Source organism: Equus przewalskii, chromosome 27 (genome assembly GCF_037783145.1).
Source record: "Equus przewalskii isolate Varuska chromosome 27, EquPr2, whole genome shotgun sequence".
Classification (NCBI taxonomy): Eukaryota; Metazoa; Chordata; class Mammalia; order Perissodactyla; family Equidae; genus Equus; species Equus przewalskii.
The window spans coordinates 15,282,283-15,301,108 of NC_091857.1; the positions used below are offsets into that span (position 1 = coordinate 15,282,283).

General features: G+C 35.1%; 1 protein-coding gene across 24 annotated transcripts in view; it reads left to right on the forward strand.

Moving 5' to 3' along the window:
• The window catches only part of LOC139079894 (uncharacterized), a 613,636-nt gene that overhangs the window by 292,265 nt on the left and 302,545 nt on the right, over window positions 1-18,826 (forward strand). For 6 of the 24 annotated variants that reach the window (XR_011533891.1, XR_011533892.1, XR_011533895.1 and 3 more), the window contains exon 1: window positions 11,430-11,960. The exons of 10 other annotated variants lie outside the window; for them this stretch is intronic. Coding sequence is in view for 4 of the 14 variants with exons in the window: in XM_070597550.1 (XP_070453651.1) it covers window positions 11,797-11,960 (164 nt within the window). In the remaining 10 variants the exon portion in view is untranslated. Of the gene's footprint in view, window positions 1-4,756; window positions 4,859-11,411; window positions 12,064-12,741; window positions 12,871-18,826 lie in introns of those variants that run through there. 8 more of the 24 variants (XM_070597548.1, XM_070597546.1, XR_011533907.1 and 5 more) reach the window with 6 other exon arrangements.

An 18,826-nucleotide genomic window follows, 5' to 3' on the forward strand; every position in this document is an offset into this window, starting at 1 on the left:
GAGAAAGAAAACATGACAATGAACCTAGTTTTTCCATTGATGGTATAATGTGGATAATTTGCAAGAGATGTTATTAGAGAGCCAAACAATGATTCTACCACAAAGAACACTTAAAGAGTAAATGCCCAGTATATACTGAGCGCTCAATAAATATCACCTTAGAGACAGTTTAGATAGTAATCAGGAGCGTAGGCTCTGGCATCAGATTGTTTGAATTTAATCCAGTTCTCCCATTTACTTGAACAATATTTAACCTCTCTAAACCTCAGTTCCTCATCTGTAAAATGGAGACGATAATAATGGATTCGATTCTTCGGGCTGCCATAACTTACTGCAAATTGAATGGCTTAAAATAACAGAAAAATATTCTCCCCCCAGTTCTGATGGCTGGAAGTCACAAATCAAGGGGCTGGCAGCATGGGTTCCTTCTGGAGGTTCTAGGGGAGAATCTGTTCTATGACTTTCTCTTGGCTTCTGGTAATTGCCAGCAATTTCTAGTATTCCTTGTCTTGTAGATGAATCACTCCAATTTCTGCCTCCATGGTCCCATGGCATTCTCCACGTGTGTCTCTGTGTGACACATGTCACACATATCACAAATTTCCCTCTTCTTATAAGGATAGCAGTCACATTGGATTTAGGGCCCACCTCATCTAAACTTGATTACATCTGCAAAGACCCTATTTCTAGATAAGATCACATTCAGAGGTACAAGGTGTACATGAATTTTGGGAAGAGTATTCAACTCAATACAATAGAATGTATATCACTGGGCTGGAGTGAGGATTAAAGGAGATAATTCATATGACTAATTTAGCAGAGTTAGTGCCCAATGTTGTCATTAGTGCTGTGGAGTCAATTCTGACTCCTAGTGACCCTGTGTACAGCAGTGGGGAACCCTGCCTGCTCTTTTTGCACCATCCTCTCACCTTCCTGCGCTGTATCAGACAGTGTTCCACTGCCATTCATAGGGTTTTCATGGCCAAATTTTTCAGAAGTGAGTAGCCAGGTACTTCTTCCTAGTGTGTCTTGTTCTGGAAGCTCTCTTGAAACTTGGCCACCAAAGCTGACCCTGCTAGTATTTGAAATACTGGTGGCATAGCTTTCAGCATCACAGGAACACACAGCCATCACAGTATGACAACCGATAGATGATAGGCAGGTGGCGCGGTTCCCTAACCAGAAACGACCTGGGTTACAATGGTGAGAACACTGAATCTTAACCACTAGACCACTAGGGCTGGGCTAGTGCTCAATGCACTGTAGTTATTACTGTTGCTCTTTATTTAACATCATTCTCCATTGGTTATTTTTGAAGCATAATTATAGGAGGCACATTCATAGGAACTTGATATAGAATGCTAAAAATTGGGGTTTTCTCAGAAAATATCTGCACCTGCAGACTTTTTATTAGATCTGCTCACTTATTATCATGGGGCTCTACACATTTTTTTCCTATGGAAAAAGAAACAAAAAGTGAAATGATTTTTTGTCTGGTAATTCTGGCACAGTATCACAAATTCGTAAATAATCTAGCTATTGTTAGTAAGTATTAGAGTAAAACATAGCATTATTGTTTTAAATGCTCATCCATCATTGTGTTATGAAGAATGTAGCATGAAAATTCTGTTTCTTAATACAAGAAAGGAGAAGAAAAAGAACGTAACATCTTAGGGAAGAATTCCAAGTCCAAATACAGAGCTTGTGATATAGCTTGAGTAAGAAAGTCCTCCATACTGACTACTTTTTAAAATTTATTTTAATTTTTTCCTAGCTTTATTGAGGTATGATTGACAAATTAAAAATTGTATATATTTAAGGTATATAATGTGGTATTTTCATATATGTATACCTTATGTAACGATGACACACTCAATCAAGTTAATTAACATGTCCATCACCTCACATAGTTACCTTTGTGTGTGTATTGAGAACATTTATATCTACTCTCCTAGCAAATTTCAGTATACAATGCATTAATATTAATGATAGTCACCATGCTGTACATTAGATCTCTAGAACTTATTAATGATTATAACTGAAAGTTTGTCCCCTTTGGCCAACATTTCCCCGTTTGCCCCACACCCCCAGCTCCTGGTAATCACCATTCTATTCTCTGCTTTTAGGAGTTTTATATTCCACATGTACGTGAGATCATGCAGTATCTGTCTTTCTCTGTCTGGCTTATTTCAGTTAACAGAATGTCCTCCAAATTCATGAACATTGTCACAAATGGCAGGATTTCCTTCTTTTTTGAGGCTGAATTATATTCCATTGTGTATATGGTTCTTTATTCATTCATCCAAAGATAGACACTTAATTTTGATTCCGTTCTTAGTCAGCCAGCATGTCTAATGCAATTCTTCTCAAGAATGATATGATCTCTTAGTTTTTGATCATTTAAGATGTGTTTCTGTTGCCTTTACATGTGAAACTAAATTTGGCTAGGCTTTCTTTTTTTTCTGCTTTTTCTTCCCAAATGCCCCCCCCCACCCCAGTGCATAGTTGTATATTTTAGCTGTTGGTCCTTCTAGTTGTGGCATGTGGGACACCACCTCAGCGTGGCCTGACGAGCAGTGCCATGTCCGTGCCCAGGATCTGAACCAGTGAAACCCTAGAAGTGGAGTGCAGAAACTTAACTACTTGGCCACAGGGCCGGACCCTTGGCTAGCCTTTCAATTAGAATACTTTCCATGTCATGTAAAAGAAAAATAAACTCAAATGGCTTAGACAATAAGGAAATTTACTGGCTCACGTAACTGAAAGCTGTCATCGGTAGGGTAGGATAAATCTGTGTTTTAATTAGTCATCAAGATGCTAGTTATCTCCTGTCTCTTCACTGCCTTCTGTGATGTCAGTTTTATCCCTAAAGCTTGGTTCTGTCATAGTTACAAAAAGGTGACTCCCAGATATAGGTGCCTCCTTTTAACATGAAAAACCAGATCAATTATGGTCATGTAGTCCAGACCACTCTGAACCGATATCTGTGGTTGGAGGAATGTAGTACATTGATCGGCTTATATTTGATTTTCACCTAATTCTATTGGCCTAAGGCAATCATAGTTCACCTCTGATCTCTATGGTTGGACCTAAATCCTTTTATTCAAAAACTAATTTACTCCAACGTTATGTAGATATTGTTCATTTTTATATTATAGAGAAATGATGTGGACAGCCCATTTTTATTCCTATGTGGGTAAACACACACACACACTTATTTTTTCTGTTTTGATGGTGGTAAGATTTGTCTTTTAAAATTATAATTGAAACTTTTTTTGCTAGAGTTATCTAGGTCTGGATCTTCCCCCATCAATTTTGCCAAGCACATGATGAATTATTTACTTTGGCATTAGGCTTGAGAAAGGTCTTTTCTATTCTGTCTTTGATATCTTTGATTTTTTTATTTGTTCTGATATTTCACAAACATTAATTATCCATGAATTATCTTTTCACTTTTAATTCTCTCTGTTGATCAATTTCTCTTTCATGATTTCTTTTTTTTTCCCTTCTTTCCTGGAACAAAATAAATTTTTTTGATCTGCCCACTAAAGTCTTTTATTTTTTGTTGTTGTTGTTGAGAACTGTTTTCCTCCATTATATATTTGTGTTCCACATTTTTCCACTCGTCTCAGTGTTTTACTCGGGAAATGTGGAGATGTTGTGAGATCTCTTCTGACTCCAGTTGGCTGTTAAACAGAGTAAGAGCAGGTTAGCAGGAAAAGAAGAAATTCGATTTCAGGAGTGAAGATGGTGTGCCTATGGGCATTTAGAAAATGGGATCTGGAGCACTATGGAGGTCTCCATGCTGAAGATTTGGAGGTTATCAACCTATTTGTAAGAGGCAATTAGATTTCTGAATACAGTGAGAAAGGAAAAAAAGAAGCTAAGAAAGGAATCTTGTGTAACACCTACATTTAAAAGATTGAAGGGCCAGCCCTGTGGCATACTGGTTAAGTTTGGTGCACTCTGCTTTGGTGGCCCAGGTTCATGGGTTTGGATCCCAGGGGTGGACCTACACCACTTGTCAGCCATGCTGTGGCAGCATCTCACATATAAAATAGACGAAGATTGGCACAGATGTTAGCTCAGGGCTAATCTTCCATGAGCAAAAAGCAAAAAGGAGGAAGATTGGCAAGATTGGCAATGGATGTTAGCTCAGGGCAAATCTTCCTCAGACAAAACAAAACAAACAAAAAGAGCTTATAAAAAAAAATAAATAAATAATTGAAAAAATTGGATACGTGAGAAGAAAAAAAAATCTAGAAGCAGTGTCATGGAAACCAAAGAAGTAGTTTTATTACTTTAATATATACTTCTCAGGAATTTTTCCTCCACACTTAAGAAAACATTGAGTAACACACCCATGAAGTATTTAATCATTTTTTTCTATTTAAAACATTTTCTAGTGCATATTTTAATAAACTTTTAATTTTAGAACAATTTTACATTTACAGAATTATTGCAAAGATGGTACAAAGATTTCCCGTATACCCCAAACCCAGTTTCTCATTACATAAGTATAATTTATGTGCCACAATTTGTCAAACACAGTTGGTACATTATTACAGACTAAAGTCCATACTTTATTCAGATTTCCTTAGGTTTTACCTAATGCCCTTTTTTTGGTTGTTGTTCCAGGATCCCATACAGGATACTGCATTATATTAATAGTCATGTTGATTTAGGCTACTCTTGGTTGTGACAGTTTCTCAGACTTTCCTTGTTTCCATCAATCTTGACAGTTTTGAGGTTTACTGGTCAACTGTTCCATAGAATCTCTCTCAACTGGAATTTGTCTGATGTTTTTTTCTTATGCTTAGACTGGAGTAATGCATTTCTTGGGATCAAGACCACAAAGGTAAATTGCCATTCTCATCACATAATATCAAAGTGGAACATTATCAAAATAACTTACCATGATGTTAACCTTGATCACCTGGCTTGGGGAAGTGTTTGTCAGCTTTCTCTGCTGTAAATTTACTCTTCATTCCCTCTCTCTTTCAATATTGCATTCTTTGGAAGGAAGTCACTATGCTTAGCCCATACTTGAGAGGTGGGCATGTATGTTCCACCTGCTTAAGAACGGAATATATATATATTCCAATAAATTATTTGAGATTCTTCTGCATGGGATAATTGTCTATTTTCTCCAAGTTATTTCTATATTAAATTATTAATTTATATCAGTATGTACTCATGGATATTTATTTTTTTCTTTGGGTTATAATCCAATACTACTTTCTTTATTTTGTTGTTCAAATTCTTCCGACTTTAGCCGTTAGAACCTCTTCCAGTTGTCTCCTGTCTCCCTTTGATATATCTTCATCATTGTTTGCTTTTTATTTTTTGGCACTTCCTTACATTTTGGCACTATAAGATGCTCCAGGCCCATTTTGCGTATTTCCTGCCAAGACCTAGAATCAGGCATTTCCCCAAGGAGTTCTAGTTCCTTTTATTGGAGACCAGTAACAGACACTAAGAGCTGGGTGCTGGATGTCCTCATGTGTACTGGAGTCATTGTGTCCTAGGCTCTCTCTGCTGACACAGCAAAAACATGCATGTAATTAGATTGTCTTTTATTTTGTTCATCAGCAGTTTATAGTTTTCCACATATATGTATTGTACAAATTTTCTTAGATATATACCTAAGTATTTTGTTTTTGGATACGACTAAAAGTGATGTTTTCAAAATTTCAAATTCTAATTTTTTATTGCTGTTAAAGAAGAAAGCAATTAACTTTTTAACAAAATTTTAGTGTATTTTTTTACCAGGTTTATTGAGATATAATTTACATATAACTGTGTAAATTTAAGGTGTACAAAGTGTTGATTTGATACACTTATGTATCGCAATGTGATGACCACTGTAGTGTTAGCTAACACCTCCATCATATCACATAATTACCATTTCTTGTTTGTGGGGAGAATGTTTAAGATCTCCCCTCTTCGCAATTTTCATGTGTACAATACAGTACTATTAACTATAATCACAATACTATGCATTAGAACCCCAGAGCTTACTTATATTCTAACTGGCAATTGGCTTTGGAATGTTAACCTTGTATCCTGAAAACTTGCTACAGTGGCTTCACTTTTTTTTAATTATTCGAGATTTTTGTATATAGACAATTCTATCCTCTGTGAATAGAGACAGTTTTACTTATTGTTTTCCAATATTTCCATTTTTATTTCCATTTCTTGTCTTATGGCACTAGCTAGGACATCCTGTGTGATAGTGAACAGAAGTGGTGACAGGAAACATCTTTGCGTTGTTCTTGATCTTTGGGGGAAAGCTTCTAGTGCCTCATCGTTGAGTACGTTAGCTGTAGATGTTCTTTGTCACTGTGGAGAAGTTCCCCTCTATTCCTAGTTTGCTGAGTATTTTTATCATGACTGAGTCTTGCATTTTGTCAAATCCTGTCTTCCATGTCAATTAATATAATCATATGATTTTCCTTCTTTGGTCTGTTGATATGCTGCGTTACACTGATTGAGTTTTCAAATGTTGAACTAGCCTTGCATACATGGAATAAACACCAGTTGGTCATAGTGTATTATTCTTTTTATACATTGTTGAATTTGACTTTTAATTATTTTACTGAGGTTTTTTTGGTTATGTTCATGAGAGATTACAGGTCTGTAATTTTCCTTTCTTGTATCTAGTTTTGGCATTTGAGTAATTCTGACCTCATTGAATGAGTTAGGTGGCATTCATTGCTTCTAGTTTTTGGGAGAGATTGTGGAGAATTGATATCATTTCTTCCTTAAATATTTGATAAAAATCACTTGTGAAACCATTTGACTCTGGTGATTTCTTTGGGGAAAAGTTATTAATTATTAATTCAATTCATTTATAGATATAAATATAGAAATTTAGAATACAGAAATATAGATATTCATGTTATCTATTTCTCCTTGTCTATATTTAGATTGTTCTTAATCCTTCTGAAACTATAAAATATACTTGATAAAAATCTAAAAGTACCTACAGAGATTCCCCCAAAAAAGCACATTTATAGATTTAGAAAATGGAATGAAGCAGAGAATGGTTTTTAAAAACAGTACAGTGGGAATGTGAAGTCATTTTTGAAATTTTAGTCTGATTAATGAAAATAGGTTATCATCCTTTCATTACTTAAATGCACTCTATTTTTGTTTGTTTGTTTATATGTTTGCTATGTGTCTGTGTGCATTTCCATTTGTTACCTCAGGTAAGAAGTTAAAAAAATTCTATTTTGACAATTGTATGTCAAATTATGTTTTATTTTAAATCTTTGCATATGATCTTCATGGAAAATATTTACTTAGTCACTTAAGATCATTTTCCTTATAATAATTTGAGTTGTTTCATGATCACATTCAATTTACACTTGACATTTATATGAAATTGTTTCTCCATGTTTTGTGGGTATTCTCATTAGGAAACAGGTGTTCACAGTACTGTGTTATTATTAGTATACCTTGCTTAAAGTGAGAGCCTCTGTAGTGTCATTTGCAATTTACTTTGGAGCGATAATGGCCTTTTGTGCACAATGATTATGTCTTGGATTTTATTCTTAAATGTTAACATTTCAAGAGATATATGGTCTTTTTGGTCTCAACTAGCATGGGAAATAATAAGGGAAATGTTTACAAAAAAGATAAGAGAAACTAACAACCATAATTTTGCACAAGCAATGATATATTTAGGCACTTTACGACAATGACATCATGAAGCTGCAGGGTGACATAAAATATGTCATTTTTTTTAGGGGTCAGCTTGGTGGCGCAGTGGTTAAGTTCGCATGTTCCCGCTTCTCAGCTGCCCGGGGTTCGCCAGTTCAGATCCAGGTGCGGACCTTGTCAAGCCACGCTGTGGCAGGCGTCCCACATATAAAGTAGAGGAAGATGGGCACGTATGTTAGCTCAGGGCCAGTCTTCTTCAGCAAAAAGAGGAGGATTGGCAGCAGGTGTTAGCTCAGGGCTAATCTTCCTCAAAAAAAAAAAAGCCATTTTTCACTAAAGTGCCTTTCACAGTAACTTGTTTATTATAAGTACTTTACCAACTCAGGATTCTGAAGTGCTCAACAAACACAGAGTGTTCTGTTTAGAATTGGCTGTTTGGCTTTCACTTTGCTTACTAGACTATCCAAAACAAGAGCTCAGGGCCTGTAATCTTTATCTCACACAGACTTAGGCCAGTGCCTCACATGAAGTCAGCATTAAATAGAATTTTTGAGAGGATGGGTGAATTTAAAGATGGGTGAATGCTCACATCCACGTGTGCTGGTGGGAATTGTTGCTGGGTCCAACAGTATCCTAGTTAGTGGTAATTTCAATCACCTTTTCCTTATCTCTTCTGGTCAGGTGTACTCAGTTGCTATTGGCTTCTTCTTTCTCCCTCCACTCACTCCGAATGCAGATCTCATTGACTCTTACATATAGGTTGATAACCTAATCAACAGAGCAACTATCTCATCATCTTCACAGGTTCTGCACATTCTGCTGAACCTCTCGCGGAAGTATTATCCAAGTGTACACCAGGGAGTGGGAATTTGGAGGCCATCTTAGAATTCCGCCTGGCACGACAGCAAAAGTATTCCTGCTCTCCTGCTCGAATCCATTTCCCATCATTATCTTGTTGCTTCCAACTTCCTGTAAGTGGGGTGTCCATCCCTCAACTCTCTGGGCAAATATGGTTTCCCGTGGGGATATTCTGATTAACCTCTGACTGTTTCCTCTTTGATTGCCTTCAGTCTCAGTTCGTTTATCTTTATCCAGACTTTCTTGCAAAGCATCCACATTTCTTTTCTTTCTTCCTTTAGAGTCTCTTTCCTTTGTAAAAGTATTGGAACTCTCCCCTTACAAAGACTGTTTTTTTTTGTTTCCAACTCTTAAGATGAAATTTTCATCTAGTACCAGGCCTTGACTGGAAATTCTCCATGCATCAAAACTCTCTCGCAAAAGCAAAAGTTCACATACCATTTTTTATTGTCCTAAAGGGAAAGCTAGGCACCTATTTATTCCATTATTCTTTCCGAAGTCTGTGCATATTAACTGTGCACATACTATTATATTAGGCACCAGACAATGACTTAAGCACAACATTCCTGTTCAAAATGTGAAAACTAGAAGTATCATGGAAGAAGAGCAACTGTGTTATATTTTCCTTCATTCTTAACACCATGTATGGCTTTTATATAAAACTTGGGCATACCTGTTTTTTGTCCTCTTTTCTGGAAAATGTGAATGACGTACACTTCCTTCATAAATTACATGCTCTCTTGGACAAAATCCAACACCTGAATATAGAAACAAATTGTATTTGAACAGTTAGATAATTTTTCACTCCTTTTTACTAAGACTTGTATTAGTTTGCTCAGGCGCCATAACAAATACCGTAGACTGGATGGCTGAAATAACAGAAATTTATTTTCTCACAGTTCTGGCAGCTAGAAGTCCAAGATCAAGGTGCCGGCAGGGCTAGTTTCTCCTGATCCTCTCTCCTTGGCTGCAGGTGACCACCTCCTCTCTGTGTCTTCACATGATCTTCCCTTGGTGTGTGTCTGTGTCTTAATCTCTTATAAGGACACTAGTCATGTTGGGTTAGGGTCCACCCTAATGACGTCATTTAACTAAACTACCTCTTTAAAGTTCCTATCTCCAAATACAGTCACCTTCTGAGGTACTGGGGCTTGGGACTTCAATGTATGAATTTGCGGGGAGGGAAACACAATTCAGCTCATAACACTCAGGACGTGAACAAACTGCTTTGCACCCAGGTGTCTAAGGAGAAGACAGGAATACAGAATGCAGCGTAAGAGAAGTAATTACTGAGATGAACCAATGCTGCTACAGGAGCACCATTTTCTAGCTACGGCAGAAGTACATGTAGTGTGATGGTGGGTGATAATTTGCTGGGTAGATTGTAATAGACCGTTCAGAGAAACATGTTGACTGTTCTCTTGGATTGACAGAAAAGGACACAAAAAAACACATTCTTCCCAACATTTTATTTGATTCCATAAGAATTTTGAACATCAAACTATCCTCTATGTAGGAAGCCAGATCCAAGGAGACGGTTTTGGGATTATACATGTATTACTTTCAGAATAAGGATCACCTGTTCCACACTATTATCTTGATGTGCATTTTTAATAAATTGGGTCTTTCAGTTTATGTGCACTCATAAAACCCAATAGTTCAACCTCTCTGTAACCATCTTCGCCACTTCCTATCTGAAGAAATAACATTTTATTATAAAATTACAATTTTTCTAATTTAGACCTCTAGTTTCTAAGATAAGAAAACAGACATGTCATTTGGGGACAGGAATAGAAACAAGGTAAACTCTCTGTTTAAACAAGAAGAAAAAACTTTCTGAAAAAATTCCTGGACATACTTTTACAGTATTTCAGAAACATTTTTTTTTTTTTGCTCGTCTTCTGACTACAGTATGAACTAAATTAGTTACATTAGAAAATAAAAGTCTTAGTGGCTATTTGCCCTAAATGAAGAGACATCTTTTTATCCCAGTGCAACAACAGAAGCTAAAATCCCTAAGAGAAAAAATACTGTCTGTCTTCTCTCACCATCGTTGTCCCGAATTAGAAATTTGGTCAGGAGTAAGACTAGCTTGGTTATAGTCAATGTTATCACATTCTTCTCCACTTCTCTCTCTTTTCCACGTTGAATGACTGACTGATTTATTTTCTCCACGTATGCAATGTTTGGCTCCTGCCTGGTGCACAAGAAGATCTTAGTTATCAGATCTCTTTTCCTCACTACCTTCGAAAATTTTGATTATTACTTAAATTGTAGTTCCCCTGACTTCTCTTTAGCTTGCTTTTCAATTTAGACAACCAATGGGCAAATTTTAATGTTTTGCCGTTCAGGATATAATTTTTACACTCAGCCTAATAGCTAAATAAGCTTAGAAATTTAGAAAAGGTAAATTGGGCCACTTGGTACTTTTTCATACAAGGAAAACAAATTACTTGCGTGCTTGGGTGTTGCTTCTGGAGGAACTCGCGGGAGCATTAAGCAGTCAGTACTGACTCTTAGAATGACGTGAGTCTCTCCGCTCCTCTGATGCCAACTTTCCATCTTGCTAGGGTCGAAGAAGTCTGGGTCGGGGTGAATAGGTACCATCTTTGTTCTTAGAGGTGCGTGGTAGGGGCCTTGTTCCTGATGCACACAAAGGCTATTTCAGTCATTTGAACACATCGGAAGAGTTTAGGTTAGAATTTTAAAGAAACGTATGAATTCTCGTTCCCTTCAAATCTCAATTCTCCTCCATGATATAAAATGATCTTCTTTAAAAAGATCATAAAATGATCCCATCTTACCCGATCCAAATGCCGAACAACAAACGGTCCACATTTACCACGAGGAAGAGGGTTAAAACGTGCTCTCCAATGACAACTCCCAACCCGGAACAGATTCCAGCCAGGCAGCTAGCAGAGCTCGCTGGGTAAACGGCACAGGCCATCGTGGGTGCAGAGCTCAGAGCCGGAAAGCAAACAGCTGCTGTAGCCTGATTTGAGTTAAAATAGTGTGAGTGTTTAGTCTGGCGCACGGCTTCAGGGGAGATTGGCAGCTGGGTCAAACAAAGTCCTTCCATTGGCTCTCTTCCCAGGCAGCTTCTGCTAGTATTTAGGTACTAGTGCAGTGGAAGGCCCTTTTCTCAGGCAAAACCTAACATCTGACCGCACCCTCTCTGCTTTTTCCAAAAAAAAAAAAAAAAGCTTCTTTTTCCTTCTTTCGTTAAGATAAATTCTCCAGTAGACAACCTCTCCCACTAATTGTGTATTAGCAATGTATTTTATCTTGAGAGCTGACGCACTGGGCTCTCGACGTGGTGTGGAAAGCAGCCTGTTACAGTGCTGGATTCATAAAAGGGTCTTTATGGTTTGTGAAAGAATATCTGTGTGCTTGGGCAGGAAACTTTTTGATCTGCAGAAAAGCCAGAAGACATCTAGGTAAGGCTACGTATCAAATCTACTTTTTTGGGGAAAAGTTGGGCAGCGAGAGTGATTCGTCACAGTGGAAGTGTGCATGTTCACTTTCGGAGAAGTTTAAAAGGTACTGACGACTGTTTGCTTATTTTTTTGTTTGTTTGTTTAAATCTTAAGGGAATACTGTAGTCTGCATTTTTACGATTTTGTTTTCTGCTATTGAACTGATGATAGTGGATATAGAGTTTTATTATATAGCAAAATCTTTGTAAACTGCCACAGAAAGAAAGTGTATTTAGAAGGGAAATTGACAAGTTTTAAAGAGTAATTGTACAATCATTTGAGGACAGAGGAACACTGCATTAGACTAACAAGGGTTTAATTACCAAAAAAAGTTTAATGTTGCTTCGGAAGGAATATTAAGTAAGTTGTCTTTGTCTCTTACTTTTTAATTTTAGTCTCTGATTTAGCCTGTTGGGTCACATTTTTTGTTAGTGCTGAAGGCTGCCATGAATCCCTAATGAGGCCCCTTTGCACATGATTTTGGCACTTGGCCAAAATCAACTTCCCGCGGCAAGCTTTCTCTAAAGAACCTGGAGCAATTTTTTTTTTTTTTTTGATTAGAAATCATGTCTGAAATCTGCCACAACCAGTTGTGCAGGCATGTCAAAATGACTTTGTACAGTAAATATGAAACAAGCATTTAAAAAAATTTTTCCTCGTATTGTTGCTTTTATCATTCTGAATTCCTGCTTGTGGCCACCTAAAAGACATTAGAACAAGAACAGCCTTAAAGAAGATTTACCGATTTTTTTGTTTTTCTCAGCAGACCAGAGTAGGGGTGGTCATCTCATTGAGAAGTATACTGTACGAAAGGGTTATTCAAAACACTTCAGGATAAATAACAGATGAATTCTTAAAACTGTTAATCTCTGTAAGTAATACTCAGTGAACAGTAAGTAATGGAGTTTTCCAGAAGTTTCGTTGTGCACAGAATTAAGCTTAACATTTTTTAAGTGAGATTTTTGCGGATTTGAAATATCATGGTGTTTGGGATTCTAAAAAAATGGTAACATTTATTATACACTTTTGAAAATTTATTAGCACCTTGATATTGTTTCTAACAAATATTTTAATAGAAATGTTTGGTATATAAACATGACAATAACTTTAAATAATTATATTTAATTGCTGTTTTGCAAGAAAAAAGATGATTTTCCAGGAAAGAAATTCTGCAGCTAAAAGGCACTTCCACTCGATTTTTGGAACTGTTGATTTTGATTTTACTGTAACTGAATTTTGTCTTGTAAGCCGATACGTTATTTTATACTCCAGTATTTTAAGAGTTAAAATCACCAGTTGCAATGAAATACTATAGTAATCAGATATTAACAACTTCAGATTTTATATAGCCATTTTCAGCAATATCTTTTTCGTCGTTAAAAATAGAGTATTTAAAAGGAGTAAAGTTGGATCCCGGTGGCTCTGTTTTCTTTTTAAGAAATTGTATTATCACTATCCTGAATACTATTTTGCCTTATATGTTAGCCTGTAGTAATCTAAAGTGAAACTTTATTTTTTACTTTGAAATAATCATATTTCTTTTTAAAATTTTGATGAGAATCTGATTTATTTATTTTCCGTTAAAGAAACATGGTTTAGAGCTTTCTTAGTCTGTTTTTCTTAGTTTTAGCACTGTTTATCTTCCCTTTATTATTACACAGTGTAAAATGTTGCTAATTTGGACCATAGAAAAAAGTGAAAATTAAGTAAATTTTTGCATTAGAAAATGCATCTTGATTTCCTTCAGATCAACTTATGTATTGTATAATGTCTTATATATAAAATATTTTTTGGGCATTAATGTGGACTGAATTATGATACTGTATATACCTTACTATTAGTTGCATTGAGGTATGGAGTGATTGAAATGATCACATCAGTTAACATTAAAAGACATAGATGTTATAAATTGGGAAAGGGCAATACATATCTGCTACTTATAGAAATTTATCTGGATAAGTTCTTTACTTCTATGTGAATTCACAGTTGAATTCTCATTTAATGTAATCTTTGATATTTTTAAAAAAAGAGTAATGTGTAAGAGAGATATTTCAAAATTGGCTAAAAACGGGAACATTTTATAATTCACTATCATCAAACAGGTGCAGGAAAAATAAGATAGCTTGTCTAATTCAGCATAATTCTTGCTAAAAAAATTATTTTTGAATTCTATTTTTTCAATCTTAACTCATACACATATTATCTTCTGTTTCCATTTTTTGATTTTTCAATCATTTTACTTCTTTGAAACTGGTAGAATATTTCTCTAAACTATACTGAGAAATGTTTTAACGGAAAATTTTAGGTTTTGAATTTTTTTTTTTTGGTAATTTAGAGGCCATAGCAAAGTAAGTGCCATAAAATATAGAACTTTTGGAGTGTACAAGTATGTGAGTTTATGAGTTCAGAAGAAACTTAGTGGTACACAATTATTGACAAATATTTTTGAGTTGAGGTAGAAACTAGGTATTGTGAAAAATTTAAGTTATACTTTTTACTGAAAAAGCCAGCTAAGGTATTTACTTTCTTTTGCTATAGCTACGAATTTTAATTGAGTATTACAATAGTGTAGGTTTTTTGGAAGAATTATTAGCTAATTTTCCTTGGAAAATTAATGCAAACACTGATTACATTTTGTTCATTGAGTTGACATTTTAAAAACAATATTCAGAATATAGTTACCTTTAAAAAGAAAAATATTTTAATATTTTTGTTAAATTCTATTGGTGAAAAACAACTTGAATAATTTGCTTCATTTATCATTTTTCCCATCCTTTTGGAAATATCACAGCCTATTCCATTACAATGTGGAAACTTCTTCCCTCCTTAGAAAAAGTGAAATTAATTTGTAGTTGTCAATTTAGATTATGAGCCTTTACCATTTTAAGTGTGACAGGGTTTTTGTTTCAATTATGCAACAGGCACATAAAATGCTTTCTTTTCCCCAATTAAAAGAGATATTAAATAACTAAATATCGACTACAATTCAGTATTGAAAAGAAAGTTTTAAAGCAGCAGTATTTTATCCACAGTTTTTAAAATGTGAGAAGTGTTTACCATAGGGCATTTTTGATGAGCGTTTCATCATTTAAATGAAATGCTTTCTTCTAAATGGTCTAAATTCCAGCAATGAGATAAACATATTGCTGCATTAGATAGAACTTAATTATTGAATTTTGGCACAAATTCAGTGACCTCTGCCATAAAAGATTAGTACATGTGGGGTGAGCTCAGATTTGCAGTAACTAAAGTAGATAAGTGTAGCACGTGAGATACCAACCTTTGTTGCTTTGGAGAAAGTATATGCTAAAATAAAAGGAGACATTTTTCATGTAAACTGCCGATAATGCTATTTTGTCATTTCGTTAATACAGTAAGTCTTAAACATTAAAAAATTAATTACAGTTCTCAATGCATTCATAGGACTTTTCCCTTAGAATTAACTACAGTATTTTAATTCTTTTGTGAGATAAACAACCGTCATATTTCCAAGCAGCCAACACGTAACTATAAGTGAGATAACTAAGTAGTTTTTGAAATGTTGTGCTTTGACTTAAATACAGCTAATATTGAATAAAAAACAAACAATAGTGCTCTCTGATTTTGTCTTTTTTATATAGAAGAACAGTTGATTTGCACTTGTTGCATGTTTTTTACTTAATATTGGTTTAATTATTAAATTATCATAAAGTAAATATTGCTGTTTGATACAGTTTTTAAATATGGTAGGATTTATTTTACAAGCAACCTGACCTGTTACGCGGTTCAACAGTGGCGATTTATGTCTAGGTGTATATTCTTCTTTGAAAGTTGGGATCAGCACAGGGCCCTCATTTTTGGTGCCGAAATTTTTTCTGAAAAAACTCTGAGCTTTCTCTTGGTTATGTGTTCAGGTATGTTTGTTGACCTGAGGCTCTGCCCACCTCCTGAGACATCCTTCTTGTGAACGTTAGGCTGGAAATCATAGCAGTAGGCTGTATGTTTACTCTTATTCCATATTGCTCTGAATAAACAAAAATTTTGAGTTTTTTATTGAAAGATAGTCTATATGTATGAATCAGTATAGAGGATCATATCAAATCTGATGATTTGGATAATTTAAAGCACTGAATATTCGGCATAAGTTAGTGGCTATTTACATGTTTATGTCATAATCCTAAATATTTGATTATTATTGGTTTTAAAGACTTACTAATTTATGGAAAATCTGGAATGCCATCATTTGCTTAAAAACTGTTAATATTTGTTAATTTTATAATTGCCTCCACTTGGCTATTATTGAAATATGACATGATAGCTCTCTTTAAAAATACCATTGAGACTAAGTGGTGCCTTACTTTCCATTTCTCCCATTAACATAAGGGATCAACACGTGTAGCGGAGGGTGCTGGAAAATATTTCCAAAAAATTTTCTCTCCTGTGGTTATCGACTACTTTTATTTGCAGAGATTTTGAAAGAAGTGATTGTGTTTTTTGAATGTTTATGCGAATGTGAGGAATACATGGGTTTTCTGTGAACTTCAGTTGAAAAACTAAAATAGGAATTCAGATTGAGATTAATGACATGGTATATTTTTATAGCAACCAATTACAGCTTGCTATTCATACATAAGCAACAACTAGAAAGATCGACAGTGGGTTCTGAGAGAAGCCTTCATTGACTCTTCACTTTAGAACTGCTGAAAAAATGGTGGCCAAGCGATGGTTTGGGTCCAGTCTGTATGATCTATGGTGTTTTGCAATCATGTCCCATATTTAAATCCCCTAGTCTTGCCTCAAAGCCCCATATCACTAATCTCAGAAATTTTTATAGAGAGAGAAGTTGCAACAGAACGTACTCATTCTTGTTCGCTGAAGGGTCCGTGATTGGGGTTTCCTGGGCAGAGGCAATGTTCTTCTCTGTATCCTGATTTTTTAAAAAATCACAGTTTGGGTAGGTCAGCTCAGTCATTTGGCCAAATCAGCGTAATAACGAAGCTAACTCAGCCTTAGCAAGAATAACTAGTTTTTCATTCTTCCCTAAACCTGGGTATTTTCCTAAAGAATGAAGACAATTGTGCGTGAAATGTTGAGTTGCTAAAAACTGTCCAACATGCGTATTCTACTTGTGAGTTAATAAACTGTTTTGTACTCAGAATAGTATGTATTAACATATATGACATGTCCAAAATATTTAAGCAATGATAGAAGCAATTGTCCTGAAATTAAACTTGTGAGATTAAATTTATTATAATTCTAGTTGCGATATCATCTGCAAATTACTTTTTAAAAGCATTCCTTTTAAAATTTTTCTATTATATTCTTCATGTGGCATAATGATTTAGATGTGAGTTTTCTGCTAGTGAGCAATTTTTGAAAATTATATGTATATTAACATGGCTTTTTCTGTGGGATTCTAACCTGATCACATGTTCTTTCCTCTCCATTCCTAGAACCCATTCAGAAATATTCTCTGGAGAGATTTTTTTTTACCAACAGTCAGTTTCAGATACATTCAGGTGCCTTGGCATTCGAAAAGCTTGATGCATAGAAAATTCCTACTCTGTGATTTAGCTATTTCTAAAACATGTTTCGATTGTCAGGAAATGAAACAACAAGGATATAGAAACAAAGAATGATTTGTAATTTTGGCAGATAAAACAGAGCAATAATCAGTTCAGAATATTTATGGAATGATAACATTTTTCTATTCACATAATTTTTTTGCCAACAAATTGAATTTGGAAACTGCTATTTGTAAGCAGAAGGCAGTAATTGACTTTGGTAGTCAGTAGTTCAAACTGCCTGATATAAGATGAAGCACTATTTATTGAACGAATAGGTCTTAGATAAAAAGTAAGCTGGGAGGCTACCTCATATCTGGAATTTGTTTTAATTTTCAATACCCAAATCATTAAATATGAATTAATAGTATTTACATATTTTCCATTTTCAGAATTAACCATGTCTACTCTGAAATTTGTTCTCTCCTCTTAGATAAGTAAATAACTTAGTAATCAAACATCTTACAGTTTCCATTTTCCATCTTAAATCTTGCTCAAGATCAAACTTGCAGTAGCTCAATCACATAAAAGTCTGGATTAATAGCCAGATGAGATTATGTAGCCCAAAATGAGATTATATATAAAGCACAGGTGTTGAGTAGCATTCGTGTGGTCAGATACACACAATTGCATTGCAGGTAGAGCTTCTCCTTTCTCACTTGAGAAAAGTGCAATTAAAAGTAATTTACAGATGTGCAAATGCACAGCTGTTTTCTTCAAACTAAATTTCACAGAAATAAGCTAAATTATAATGGGTTTACCAGTCACTACATTTTAATGGTTTGTAAATTGGTTTGGAAGCATCATTACCACGTTTACTAGATGAATGGAATTAATACTTATGAGTACCTGGGACGATTTCTGTTTGGGTGGCAGAACCATTTAGGTATTGGAAATTACAACCAGACCAAAACTTACAGCAGGTTTGTGAAAACTGATTATTAAGTGTGCAGATCTATTTTGTGCACTCTATGCCCTTATACAATTTGTATTACGTACTCCCTGACATCATGCAAAATGATTCAGCTGTAGCTGGAAAAAGTGTATGTATGTGTGCGTGCATGTTCGCAAGATGGTGTGTGTGTGTGTAAGTGATCTTTTTGTTTCTATGTTGTCTAATTATAAGGAAAATATCAAGAGTAAGATGTAGGTACATTGGTAAAAATAGGGAATACTGGTAAACTGTTTTTGTGCATTGATTATAAGCCATGACCATGAACCTACATTTCTGGAAAATCAGCTTTTTTTTTAATCCATGCGTTTTACTTGGAGCTACCTATGTAC